Raw genomic sequence first — 14934 nt, 5'->3', positions numbered from 1 at the left:
AAAGTGACCTGAATGCATAACTTCACTAGAGGTTTCTTTCTTTTTTTTTTCATTTTCCTCCACTCTCCTGTGGTCCCCTTCCCTTTTTCATTCCCATCAATTATCCACCCAGCCACCTGTTCCTTAGACCTGCTCATTGCTTTGCTCCTCTTGACAGAGTTCACATTGTTCCTGTCCCAATACCCTGCCAAAGATCCATCCCTCCTCTCCACCCACCAAATCCAGTTGACTCCATCCTTGAAATCACTCTCAAATGGGTCTCTCACTCATAAGTGCTGCTAGTGGGACTGTAATTTGGAGAGAAATTATCAGTATATATCAAAAATCTTAAAATTGACATAGCTTTCAGTCTACCACTTCAACTTCTGGGGCTCTATGCTGAGGAAGTAGATGTGGTATTTCCAAAATTTTAGCTCTCAGGATGTCTATCCCAGGGGAAAAAAAGAGAAAAACAGCATTTTAAATGTCCCCAGTACTAGAGATTTGGATTAAATCAATTATGGTATATCTATAGAATAGTTCACTAAGTAGCCATTTAAGTTGATGTTACTAAAAAATATTTAGTGATGTTAAAAGTTGTTTGTGATATAGTAAGAGAAAATTCAGGTTATGAAGCTGACAAATTCCAGTTTAAACACACACACATACACATGCACGTGGCCACACACACAGACACCCCGTGTATGCATACATTGGAAATTATCATTATCCTGTAATGTTAAACACAAAAATTCAATAATGGTTTGCTGTAAATGGTAAGGTAATGTGAGTTCTCTTTTTAACATTTTGCATCTTTTTATTTTTTAATCATCTATAATAGTATATTTGTTACTTTTTAAAAGTTATTAAAAATGTTTTTCCCATGTCTACCCCTATTATCATTGCCATAGTTTGGGGCACACCCCCCCCCACATACACACCCTGCAACACACACACACACACACACACATACAACTTCTAGCCTGGATTACTACTGTCTCCAACCTGCTTACCTTCCAATCCATTTTCCACCAGTGCTAACAATGATTTTTCTAAATCGCAAATCTGACGCTATCCATCGCTATATAAAATAGTTCAGAGGCTGCCCATTGTCCTCAAGATAGAATCCAAATTTCTTAGATTGGCTTATAAAACTTTTGAAAATCAGCTCCCTGCTTTTCTCCCCAGTGTCACTTTTTCCTCCTATGATTTACTTTTTCTTGGTGTCTAAGGCCAGTGCCTGGCATATAATAGGTATTTAGTTAATGCTAGCCAAATGTTGATGTGGACTATATGGGTTAACTGTTGTGTGCCAGGATTTCATTTCATCCTCACTAAAAATATTACATACATGCAATAGTTACCCCTATTTTACAGATGAGGAAAATTAAATACATAAAAGTGGGAAGAAAAATCATCATAAAGAACATTTTTTTAAAGGAAAAAATTGAAACCTCCTGCTATAACACAGCTCTCTTCATTTTCCTGCAGCCCTTGCCAATCTTAGTATACGCACAGACTTTGTTCATTCCCTTGGGCAAGTTATATGTGACCACAGCATAACAAGAACAGTACAGACTGACATGATCTCACCATGTCACAGTTCACATTGTGCTAATTTACAGAAATCTTTCCTTTGTGTACATAACACTTCATGCAGGAGAGACAGAAGAGCTCCAGTTGCTCTGTTTTTCTTCCTGTTTTGAAATTCTATGTCTTTTGGGATGGGGATGTCAGCAGAGAGCTACAGAAAACTGTGATAGAATTGAATGTACAAGAAACAATGTGTCTCATGGGAGCCAATGTCATTGGTTAATTTATTTTTTTAAATGTCATGTAGATGTATTTTCCAGCGATCTCTCCCCAGGGAAGACCTTGGTTGAATTCAACTGTTAATCCTATTTACAGAATGCAGCCCATGCGTGCACTATATTCCTGCATTGTTAAGTGATCTTAGACATATGTAGTGGATTACCATAACGACATACAATCAGGTGAATATGGGATATCTGATTTTCTCTACAAAATGTATCCGTGTTCATATTGTCATTCAGGATCCTGCAGCGTGGTCTTTCCTTCATTTGCCTTACAAATAATACCCATTGTGCAAAAATGGATGCTTTTAAAGGACAGAAGTCCTAAGAATGAATTGTCTGAATAAAATGATATTACTTTGTAAGGAATTGTCGCTTTTAAATACTCCAAGAGAAAGAATCTATAATTCTCTTGTTCCATGATCAAATAAGTTGAATACAGAAATTACAGATAGAGTTTCAATTATTTGATGAATTATTGTGGGCTTATTATGTGCAAAGCATTCTGTTAGACACTGCACTAGATACTTACAAATACCCTCTTTTAATGCCTTCCAGAGAGGCAGAGACAGAGATTGATATAGTATACACACAAGAATGAGTGTGCAAGAGCAAATGACAGAGAAGATTTTAACAAGCAGGCACATCTTATAAATGAAGATCTACCCAGCTGAAAATTGGGATATGTGCCAGTAGGAACTTACTCTTTTTTTTTTCCTCTTTCCTCTGTGGGATATATAGGCAAAAATGAGTTACCAGATAGCTGATAAGCAAATGATCTACTTCTCTGTTTACAAACAGTTTGAGAGAAGGAACAGTGACTTTGTGTACGTCCAGCCCTGCACAAGCCTGCTAGTGATGTGAGAGTTATGACTATGTCAGCTTTTCCAGGGTTTCTCTCTGCTGCAGAGATTTGGCAGACACCTCAGACAAATTTTATGTCTCTTAAATCTTCCTCAAGCTAGGCTTGGCTCATAGATTTATATGTACAAAAAAAGCAAATGTTTACCAGTTTGACATTTTTGAAGATCAAAACAGACTCAGTTTTTTTTTTTTTTTAAATTCAGCATACACCTCAGTTTAGTCTACAGAAGGGGCTAATTGCTTTCGCTATTTGTTTAAAATAGCTGAAATGTTTACTTTCCAGAAGTGGCAACGGATCCTATGTCTAAAGATTTATATTCCAGGCCTCAGTGTTGCTTCCTCTTTTCCTTGCCTACAAGCGTCAAGTTTTGCTAAAGTCTTCATTTTCTTTTTTTGCCTTTACAGATACACGGTATAAACCAATGCAGGAGGGAGGTGCTGTGAAATATATTGGCAATCTAGGAGAAAAATAAAAGGTCATTTTTATTAGCACTCCCCATCCCCCTTTTTGGCTCTCAGATTTTCAGTCGTCCCTTCCCCACAAAATGTTCCTTGGTGTAATAATGGCAGGTGAGAATGTGAACTGGAGAACTTTCAGTGACTACCCGTTAACAAGTCTGGTCCAAATGTATCTGTAGGCAGAGCACAAATGAAAGTTTGGCTGTAATTCAGAAGAATCAAAACACTGTGTGGAGAATGTTATGTAAACAACTTTACTTCATTCAGTACTGAACTGTGAAAGATAACGATGGGGAAATCCCCAGTAAGGGCCCTTGTTGGCCGCTCCAGCTGCTCTTCTTTTTAGCCAGCAACAACTAGCAGTAAGAGCTTCCTGGGGTAGAAACTGTCCCACAGTAAGACCCCATAATATGTCCTCCCATCATTTCTCCTTCGGTCAAGTCCTCAAACATACTTCACTAGGATTACTTTGGTCACATAATATCCTAATTTTTACCTTTCAAGAGATGCTGAGTTTGAATTCAAGGATCACTTGATATTCAAGCTCATTTATTCAATAGACATTTGAGCACGTATACAGGACCAGAACCTATGGTAAGCACTAGGAATAGTGATGAATTAGAAGTAGTCCCTGCCTGCCCTTAAGGAGTTCACAGTTAAGTGGGGGTGGGAGGAGGGGGATGGGGATAGACACCCAAACCAATAATTATGTTACAATGGGAAGAGAGGAGGTATATGTAAGGTGCCCTGGAAACATGATGGAGGGAATAACTGCTAGAGGTAGGTAACACAGACCAGAGTCTAACTATGCTGAATCACAAAGGATAAGTGGGCATTGCCTAGAATCCAGGTGGAAAAAGAGGTGGTGGGCAAGGTGGGCAGGGGGACCACCAAACACATGCAAAGCAGTCACATGTGTCAGAATGGATAGTTTAGAAAAAGTTAAGATATTGTGTGTGAATCACTGGGAGTTGGGGTGGGGGACAGGATAAGAATCTGGAAAGGTATCTTGTGGCCAGTTGGTGAAGGAAGTCTGCTTGCTAAGGAGCTGGGCAAGCTGGGTGAGCCAGCACAGGGTTTTAAATGTGGGAGTGACATGACTGGATTGGAGGATGGGCTGGGGGTGGGGTGGTAAACTAGAGACAGAAAACGTCCACCTTTTAGTTTGGCAGTCTTTGAGAGGTCTGACCCTAATCACTTGCTGCTATTCAGCAGTGTCATCTCCATTAGGTTTTCCTTCAATATCCAAAAATCACTTTGAACAGTTGTTTCCTTCTACACATTGGACATACCTTCCTGTACTCCTTCACATGTTGCTTAGCTGAATATTCATTTTTTCAACTCAAATCAATGATCTCAGTAGTAATTGGGGCTTGATTACCATGAAGGAAATCAGAGATTCAAAGCTTAGCAACTTGGTTTAAAAAACTGCATGAGGCTTATTTATTGCTTACTGAGTCAGCAGGGCTGAGCTGAGTGCTGGGCAGCTCCTCTTGGGGGCTGGGGGAGGGAAAGGGACAGAGGCTGGAAAGATGACATAAAGTGGCTGTTTTAAAAATGGGCAGCATCCAGAATGTTGAGAAACCTTAAAGGCCACATCCAGATATGGGAAGTAGACAGAAGGGCCAGAAGTATATGAATATAAAACAAATACATGTTGAAGGTACCTGTGCTCCAACAGAGTATACTATCTAGCCCATGGGTTTAGAACATGTTCTTTCTCCAACTCAGATACTGTAAATGGCTTCCCATTATCCATAGGATGAAGTCCAAATTCCTTAGCATGGCCTTTGGTACTTTCTGCAGTCTGGCTCCAATCTACCTTTCTAATCTTCATACTTCTCTCATGGAATTTCTCTGCTCCAGCCAGTTACCCTTTCAGACACTGCTTTGGTATGCCCTCACCTGCACTGTGAGCCCTCTTAGGGCAGGGACTGTGTTTTTTGTGTCTTTGAATCCTCTACAGTGCCTAGCATAGTGTCCTGCATATAGTAGGCACCCAAGGTACATCTATGGGTTGATTATTGCCCCCCCTTTCCAATTTCTCTACTACTATTGACCCAATATCCTCTCTACTAAAAATGGCAACTGAGACATTAGGTAAAAGGGGTCAGCATTCAACAAATTATCTTTTAACCTTCTATTTTGAAATCATTTTAAATAAAAATTTCATGAATCATTTGGGACTGTCATGCCATCACTCAGATTCACCAATTTTTAACATTTTGTCCTATTTTGATTTATGCTTTTTTTAAAAACTTTTTAAAAAATATTTATTTATTTTGAAAGGGGGAAGGGGCAGAGGGAGAGGGAGAGAGAATTTCAAGTAGACTTCCTGCTGAGCACAGAGCCCAATGCTGAGCTCAATCCCAAGACCCTGAGATCATGACCTGAGCCGAGATCAAGAGTTGGTCCCTCAACCGACTGAGCCACCCAGACGCCCCTATGCTTCTTTATATAAATACGATATTTTGTTCTGAAACATTTGAAGTTGAGAAAGCTATACCCCTTATCCTTCTCCTTTATCCTCAACCTCTTATGGTGAAAAAAATTTAATATATAGAGACCGTTAAAGAATTGTATAGTAAATACCCCTATATCCACCACTTAGATTCTATAATTAACACTTTGTTCTATTTGCTTTATCACCTATCCATCCATTTATACATCTTTTTATGCATTTCAAATTAAGTTACAGACAACTGTACATTTTTTTCTTAATTCTTCAGTATGTATATCACTGACTGGATGAACAAACTACTCTGTGCTCTGAAATCAACCAGATCATCTTGTTATATCTACATTTACTATATTGCCTAAACTCCAGTCTACCTGTATATCTTCAATCTATTTGGCCATGGAACACGTGTCTCTTCAATTAACTTTTGGATGTCCCTCCACTTCACCTAGTGCAGTGCCAGACACACATTCCATAAATACCACTTGTTGCTGATGTACAGAGACAGAACTAGAGCCAAGGAAAGAATCACGATAAAACTAGAATAAACTGCGGGAGGAGAGGAGTATATGGGAAGTGGGCCACAAGTGAATGGGTAAGAGAGAAGCTAGGGCTTAAAGAATTGGGGGAAGAAAGGGGCCTTAGCCCACCTGGTACTTCCAGCAATACTTCTATCTGCTACTTTCCAACCCTCTCTTTAGAAGGATAGATTCCAGGAAACGAGGGACAATTGCTGCTCAGCAGACCGCATGACAAGTCTTCTTGCTACTACTTAGGCACCACCAATTAGTATATTCATGTTGCCTCATGAATATGCTAATCTACAAGATGCAGCTTAGTTTTAGAGGGTATGGGTGGGCCACTGAAAACTTCTTTCACGCTAAGTCTGTTCTACAGGCCAAGGAGCACTTGAGTTCAATGAATCCTGGTTTTCTTTTTCTTTATAACCTTTCCTTTCTTGCTCTGTTGCTTATGAGTACAAGGATAGCTCTGATATGCATTTATTGAACAATTTTGTGCCAAGCGCTGTGCTAGCTGCTATCATATCATTAATGCTTCCCAACAACTCAATCAGGTAGATACTTCTTTTCCCATTTGTCGGAAGAGAAAACTTGAGACTCAGCATGGTTAAGTACCTTGCCCATAAGCCAGAATTCAAGCAACTGAAGTTTGTTTTACTCCAGAGCCCAGTGGTCTTAACCACATTGTCTGATGAAATTTTAAACAATTGTCAACCCAGTGCACATGCAAGGAAGTTTGTTTTCACTGTATTGACTCAGCATGTGATTTATTCCCTAAGCAAGCCCAAATGAATCACTAAATTCAGAAGGAATTTAGTCATTCAGACTTTAATCATTGCAATGTTAGTGTAGTAATGGATTCAAATTGCTTGAGTTCAAATCCCAGTTTTATCACTTACCAGTTGAGTGAGTGTAAGCAAGTCACTTAACATCGGTAAGCCTCAGTTTCCTTACCTATAAAATGAAGATAATAATGTTTAGCATATAGCTGTGTTGTGAGGTCTAATTTAAAAAATCATGTAAACATGTCTTGTCTGGCATTCAATAGGTGCTCAGCATATTCTAGATTACTTTCTTTCCTTTTTCCCGTTTTGGGCCAGACAACTCACCTGTAGCTTTCATTTGAAGAAAACAAACTGCTCCTAGAACATTTTTTGAAAAGAAACATTCTGAAGAGGAATATTAGGCTGACTATTCCCAAGGCCACGCAAGCACAGTTGCTTAACTCTTCTCTCGGCATATTTCAAAATAAGCTAGAAACAGAAACCTGAGGAGAGTTGGAGTGGTCCACCTCCCTCCTTCCCGGAAATTTAGGGCCAAACTGTGACAATTGTTTTCTATTTTGTCACTAGAGTAAATTTCACAATTGGCATAGACTATTCGACCTGGGATATTGGTAACCACAGCCCCAGCCATTCCAAAGCAAGCAAGCTGAGACTGAAAGAGTATAAGTGATTTGACCAAGGTCAACAGTAGAAAAATCTGGAGAACCCAGTTCTCCAACTTCTTATCCAGTGTTAATTTTATGGTTCCTCTGTGGGTTCTTAGGCAGGTGAAACCAAGTCTTGATGTGTGTGCTCTTTGCAGGAATTTGTGAACTGATTGGACTCTCTGGGTTTGTTACAAGTTTGATTGATTCAGAAAGCTTTTTTTTTTTTTTTTCTGGTTCAAGTCAGCTTATTAGTTGCTGCTTTTAAACTGTTAGCATTTCTATTTTGTTTGGGGTTTAGCAAATTAGTGTTGTTTTTCCCTGTTTTAGGCTCATGGTTTGATTCAAGTTCTTGGTTCTTTGAAATCTTCCCCTGGGATTTTTGTTTTTGACAAAAATATTCAGAATCTAAGGTGGTTAACAGTGGGAATTCATTTGAAAAGGTCAGTCAGACTTAGTGATGGCTGCTGAGAGGCAGCTTGGGTGGATTAGGGAACCATTAGTGCTTACGTTCTGGAGCTTCAAATCAAGATAATGGAAACATTGCAAAGGTTCTTGGTGTATATGTTTGTGTGTTTGTTTTTATCAGGATGCTCTGATGCTTTCATTTCCATTCTTGTTAATCTGGGTGGAAACTGCTGCCTCCTACTTCATTGCCTTTTGTCGGTCATGTTCTTGATATTATCCTCATCTTTTCACTGTGAGAAAGAAGCTAACAAAAAAATTATCTTCCCTGTACTTTTCCCTTACTTTGAATCGCCGTACTGAGGAACTTGGGGAGTATGAATTTCAAGCTTAAATGTGTGGAAGAGTTCAGTTGCAATGCCCAAAGGCAGAACAGCCTGATTCTGAAATACAGCCTTTGTTCCTTTCTTACCAGTGTGGTTTAAAAAATCTCAGGCAAGCCTCCTTTGCCAAACCTGAAATTGGGCCGACATTTTTGTTGGTGGCCAGCCATGCCACAGGTAAGGCTGTGGTGGGGTGGGGGTGGGGGGTTGCAGTGATGAGGCCTCTGGAGAACTGTATCCCACCTACCTGACTTTCCACATGCCAAGTGAAAGTGAGTTCTGGTGCTAGGGCTGTCAGTGCTTTTTCAAGCTGTTGACTGTTTACCTAAGCATTTGGAAGGCTAGGATAGCAGCTGTGGTGGTAAGAAGGCTATTCCCAATACCTCAAAAGGCAAGCACTTTCTAGGAGGTGAGGTTTTGGGTGATTCCAGCTAGTATGTTTCTGCTTAGGAAAAAAAAAAAAAAACCTCTCACTTTAGATTCATTTGTTCTCCTTACGTCCTCTCTCTTGCCCCCCTTCTTCTCTCCTCCCCTCCCAACCCTGTCCTCTCCTTCCCCCTTTTAATAGTTCACTCCCTCTTAGCTACCAGTCACCCAACTCTTTGTGATTCATATTATCCATTTTCCCCATTGACTTAACATAGATTTTGCATACATATTTTACTGGCATTTACAGTATTGGCAATGGCATTCAAAGGGAGCAATTAGAGAAAGTTTTCTTTCTTCTCTCAGGAAGTGGGCTCAGCACTTATTTGAGGACACAGATGGCATTAGAGGGGGCCAAGGGGAGCTGACATCTGACATTTCTGCTATAGCTCCCACTTTTTTTTGGCTGCTTCAGATTTGGCCCATGTGGACAGACATACACTTGGGTAACCAACATACAGATGGAAATCAGGACATATGGGATTTGGCTGAACCATAGGTCTCCAAACATTGCCTGGATCATTTAGTGCCCCAGGTGTGGCCACCCCAGGACTTCATGTGCTAAAACTGTGTCCAAGCTTAAGCCAGCTGGTCACTGTATATATAGTATCAAGGCAGCTTGGAGCCTCATAAAACATGACTTTGGATTTTTACCTTGTGGATTTAGACTTAGCTGATCAACCTGAATCCTTCCACACACACTGGGCAGTGAGGATATACCAGGTTAATAGAAAGATTTAACAGAAGGTGATGCTCATTGTCCTGTAGCTTGCATTCTAGATGGGACATAATATTAGACCATACGAAAACAAATGAACTGACTTTCCAGAAAGGAAAGAAGGAATTAGAGGGCTTTAGTTTCTTTAATAAACTTTGATATATTATGTATCAGATTTCAAATTTTTCCTTTAAAACAATTTCCCCTCTGTGGCACTTTAAGAGCAAACAGTGCTTCCTTCCAACTTTAAAATTGGAAGAATTGAGAATTCTTTTCATGAAATTATATTGGCTCTTTCTTTTTATTTTTCTTATGTGATAGAGGTGCCTGACTTCAGCTATTTAGGCAGAATTTGTTCCAGAGTATAATAATAATAATTCCATACAATTTTATAGTCTTTTACAGTTTACAAAAGGGTTTTCATATCTATTATCTCATTAGCTCTTCATAGCAATCCTGTGAAGCTGTCAGGATAGGTACTACTGTGTCAAATTTATAAACAAAGGAACTTAAGCTCAGAGAAGTTAAATGACTTGTCCAAGGTAACACAGCTAGAAAGTTGTAGAACTGGAGCCTAAATCCAGGTTTCCTGATACCCAGGCCCAGTATTCCTTCAGTTGTGTCATGTTTCCTTTCTAAGCGACTATCTCCTTTTTGTTCCTACTCATGATTAATCTTCAAATTGGTCTAAAAAATGTGCTTCAGTTTAGCAGATGAGTAAAACTGAAGCACTTACAGGCAAAGTGCCTTCTTAAGGTCATCTATGGAGAGAGGCTTGCATATAGCTCTTAGCTTTTCATCTTGACTTTAACTGAAATATTTTTAGGTATACATAGATTGTTTTCTAGTGTTAAATATATGCACAAAAGTTGTGTGATCTAGTGATTATAGGTGTGAAAGCTGCACCTGGGGAATGGGACTAGGGATGAAAAGTTGGCTTAAAATAATTAGCTTCTTGCCTTTTTGTTAAGAGATGTCGTGTTCGATATAATTTAATTTCTTCATACTTCCTTTGCTTCCAGCCATTTAAATACAATTCTTTAGGGGAAATTAGCAAATAATCATTTTGAATGTTGATTTCTCAGGAACAAGAATAGCTAGAGAAAGAGAAAGCAGAGGGGTGACTTTTCATGCTCTATAAGAGTGGGGAAACATTATTTCGTTTGGAGCTATGAGCTAAGATTTCTTCTAAGGCATGCAAATCGTAAAGTTCTGATTTGTCAACTGCATGCTGTTTCTTTAGGCACTGATGTATGAAATCCCGAACGAATTCTCCAATGAACATACTGCTAATTGCTTCTCCACCTGCTCTCCAACCTCCTCCTCCCCACCCCCTCCACTCCCAATTCAGCCTGTAAGTGTCCGTCATTGTAGATGGATGGTGACACATGCAGTAATAGCAATTCATAAAAGCCAGTTCCAGCCCTTGTCTTCAAGGCTCCTGGATTTTCTACTGCCTGCTTTTGTGTAAGTGAAGTGGATGGAAGTGCTACTGGCATCAGAATCCACCTCCCTATGCTCCGTTGCTAGAGCTCAGTTGCTCGGCTGGAGCTGAGCTAAACAGAAGCATCGGATCTAAGCTGAATTGTAACTGGTTTTTTTTTTTCCTCAATGGGGTGTTGGGTTAGGGGTAGTGTGTAGTGGGGTTTGGGGTGCTTTGGCTTTTTGTGGAGAAAAGAGGGAAAGGGGAGAATAACTCACGGTAGGATACAACGTGAAACAGTTCCCTGAAGAGTGTCACGATGTTCCTGGTACAATATACAGGTATAGTATGTTTTATTTTATCTGAAATTTCCCTTTTGTTTCAAAGTGCATTCCTCTCTTATTTTGCCTCCAGTTCAACTGTACTGAAGGACAAATAAGGTTCTAATGAGCTAAACAAAATAGCTGCATGAAACATGCCTGCTCCTTGCTATAATGTTTATAGCAGATTGCTATGTAAAATCTGGGTTTTCTGTTAAATTGGGAGTCCTGATCCCTTAATTGTGCATGCTTCTCTGCTGTATTCTTGTGCTGAATTTCTCAAGTCTTACATCTGCAACTGGTAGTATGCGATATAGCCTAGAGTGTTTTCACAGAAGACACAGTGCTTTGGAAGCAAGAAGCAATTTTTAAACACTTAGTGTGTTGTGTTTCTCTTGAGTTTTTAACTCTCATATTTGTTAATTGGTTGTCTAGATTTGGGATATAGTTAAGAGAAGGGAAACTTCAAATAGGAAGCATTCCAGAACACATTTATTTTGGTAAACTTATTTTTATTTCATTATTTAACTCAGATTGATGAACATTATATATTATTGTTGTTTGTTCTCCTGGTAGGAAAAAAAGTGCTGGAAACAGCAAGGCTAAATATGCCAGCAGCAAATCATTTTGTATTGTAAAATATCATTGGACCGGAAGTGTTCCTTAAGTATTTTCTTAAGCTTTCAGAAACATATGGGTCCGTAATAATGAAGAACTTGAAGACTGATCAGACACTGGTGAATGTTGTTTAAAAAGGCTTCTTATACAGCAGTTAGACATAAAGGATCCTTCCAAATGAAAAAACCTCGAGAAAGTTTCAGTTTCCTGCTGAACAGAACAGAAGCTTAGTTCCTACAACTATATGTTTTGATAAGTTTAAGTATCATTTATGGTCAAGGACTTTCACCTCCATCCATGCTTTATTGTCCTTAAAATACTGTGCTCCTATGCTTAAGAGCTAAAAGATCATGTTCTGTTTTGATGCGTGGTTTGACAGTTGATTTCACTCCTCATTAATTGGACAGCATGCAGATGATGTGGAGAAGTGAGTGAGTGACAGTATTTCAAGGTTACGCTGAAGAGCATACAGTGAACCTTAGTGCCTGGACCAACAGCTGCTGAATTGAATTATCTGCAATTAAAGCAACAGCAGGTTTGTGTAGTCTCCCTGCAGCCCATTTATTTGAATTTATAGCTTCAGTTTCTTCTTTGGGTAGTGTTCGGTTTGTTTCACTAAGTGTTGGAGAGTTGTGCTTGTTGGATGTTTTCTCCATACCCCGATGCATGCTTGACTCTAGAAGAGCCATCTCTGTACATTTTTAATGTGAGAAGTTCTTGTGCTTTTTGTCTTTGGATTAAAAACAGAGACTATCTTGTTTTCTCTACTACAAAAGCAAATAGATACATTTTCATGGAAAATACTGCTTGGTTCAATACATAGAAGCTTCTCATGAGAATTTAAACCGGTTTAAATTGCTGGCAGTGAAAATGTTGGGCTTTGTTATGCTACTGGATTACTATATCTGGGAGGAACTTCTCCGTGCTAATAAAAGGGTTTATGTTAAAAAGATAGTGATATTATCTCCTTGCCATCTCTCAATTCCAGGGTGACCTAATGAATGATGTCAAACCCAACTAGGTGCCTTTTATGACTGAATTTTATTCGCATGCCATGAATGAATACATGTTTAATTAATTTCCTTATGGTTTTACTCTATTAAAAATAACTTCTAATTACAGTACAGTTGTCGGTTATTGGCTGATAGTGGATGTGGTGTAAAATATTTATGCAGTGATTTCACATATACTTGATCAGTTTATCCTCATGACAACCTAGTGTGAGGGCAGTGGCATTATGATATCCATTTCAGAGGTAAGAAAACTGAGACTTCCAGAATAAGTAACTGGCCCGAAGTCTCACATCTAACGAGTGGCAGAGCCAGAGCTCATAGGTTAGATGATCTGATTCAAGAATCTGTGCTTTTTCTCCCCCATACACTGGGCTGCCCCTCAGTTGATGGATCCAGGGTAAATTTGACTTAAGCTACTAGTCAAAACTAAATATATTCATTTACTAAAAAAAAAAAAAAAGTCTTATTTGATAGAACTCTAGAGATTTTTTCCAAACTATTTTAACTATTTTATTTTAATATGTGAGTGCTTTCCAGATTAATTTTACAGATATATAAAGAAACATTAGTCTTTTGATTAATTTATACATCAATATGAATGAAGGTAGAGCCTTGTGAAATTTGGGGGAATTAAAATGTTCAATCAAATAGGTTAATGTGAAATATTTTCCTTCTAAAGCAAGCTAATTTGTTTTTAATATTCTGTCCAATAAACATATACAGCTGTTTTCATAAAAGTACGTGTATTTTATTTTATTTTATTTTTAAAGATTTTATTTATTTATTTGAGAGAGAGAATGAGATAGAGAGAGAGAACATGAGGGGGGAGGGTCAGAGGGAGAAGCAGACTCCCCGCCGAGCAGGGAGCCCGATGCGGGACTCGATCCCGGGACTCCAGGATCATGACCTGAGCCGAAGGCAGTCGCTTAACCAACTGAGCCACCCAGGCGCCCCAAAAGTATGTGTATTTTAAAATATAGTGGCCATGAATGCAAAGTGCCACATGTTTTCAAATTTGCATATTTTATCCAGATCAACAGAAAAAATAGACAGCTAACTCAGTTTCATACTTTTCTTTTTGTTTATCTTATCTATCTACCTATCTAAATAAAATAGACCAGCTTTCTCATCTTTTTAAATTTCCAAATGGTTTCTCAATTTTAAATTCAATAGTTTAAAGGGGAAAAACATATTTTCTGCCACTGAAGAAGGGACTGCTGTTTAAAACTGTTATCACTTCAGATGAGCCCAGATACTTAAGGAGCTTGTAGCAGTTCTCTGGTAAGCAATTTTAAAAACCTCTTTAGGAAACATTCTTGAAGCCGTCATTCTTAGCTCTGAATTTATTAGAGACTGTGCCATATACGGGGGAAATGATTGGATGCTTCCACTGTAGACAACTCTTCTTCAGCGTTTGACAATGAATATTTGAGAACATTGTCAAGAAAATGAACCAGAGATAGGGCTAGTTTTATGAGAACCCATTTATGAGACTTTTGGAAAGATGGTAATGGATATATTGTCTCAGAGACCATCTAATTAGAATTTATCCTTATTTAAGATGATATCTTTATACTTTAACATATCTTAAGGTAAAGCTATTCTTATATTATTCCTTGCTAGCAAAAAGGAAAAGAGGATGATATAAAGCCCTTTTTTATCATTCTTTAAACTTGAATGGAATTTGACACTTAAAAAAATGCAGGAGGGAACTTGGGGGAATGGGTCAGGGTTAGAGGGAGGGGAACTGGAAAAACCGGGCTTTGGATTGATTGGAAGCTACATATTAAACTTGGTTTTAGGTGACAAATTTTCATGCAGTTGAAAGCTCTAGCTAACACCCCTCACCCCATTCCTCTTTCTGGGAACAAGCACTCTAAATATAAATGAAAAGGAGCATATTAGGACTTTTTTAAAAATTTGGCATTTTCTGATTGGAGAAAGAAAAAGTCTTTCATCTCAAAACAATCATTTTTTCCCTATGTACTTTGAGGCCGAGAGAAATTAGAGGGGGAGTAGATTTCTAGGATCTGGCTGTTCAGGGAGGTGAAGTTGGTTGTCTGATGGATTTTTCCCTTCAGTATATCTCTGAGTATGTTGTAGG

General features: G+C 38.7%; 1 protein-coding gene across 7 annotated transcripts in view; it reads left to right on the top strand.

Annotated features, from left to right (window-relative positions):
* ENOX2 (ecto-NOX disulfide-thiol exchanger 2) overlaps positions 1-14934 on the top strand; it is a 299288-nt gene that overhangs the window by 4182 nt on the left and 280172 nt on the right. For 2 of the 7 annotated variants that reach the window (XM_035008648.1, XM_035008639.1), the window contains exon 1: positions 11157-11220. The exons of 3 other annotated variants lie outside the window; for them this stretch is intronic. In XM_035008648.1, the coding sequence (XP_034864539.1) occupies positions 11199-11220 (22 nt within the window). In that variant the 5' untranslated portion in view covers positions 11157-11198. Of the gene's footprint in view, positions 1-11151; positions 11221-14934 lie in introns of those variants that run through there. 2 more of the 7 variants (XM_035008673.1, XM_035008708.1) reach the window with 2 other exon arrangements.

Source organism: Mirounga leonina, unplaced genomic scaffold (genome assembly GCF_011800145.1).
Source record: "Mirounga leonina isolate KUSES-001 unplaced genomic scaffold, KU_Mleo_1.0 Mir_101664, whole genome shotgun sequence".
In the NCBI taxonomy this organism is placed as follows: domain Eukaryota; kingdom Metazoa; phylum Chordata; class Mammalia; order Carnivora; family Phocidae; genus Mirounga; species Mirounga leonina.
The sequence above is the reverse complement of the archived record's forward strand: the minus strand, read 5'-3'. Positions and strand labels throughout refer to the sequence as shown.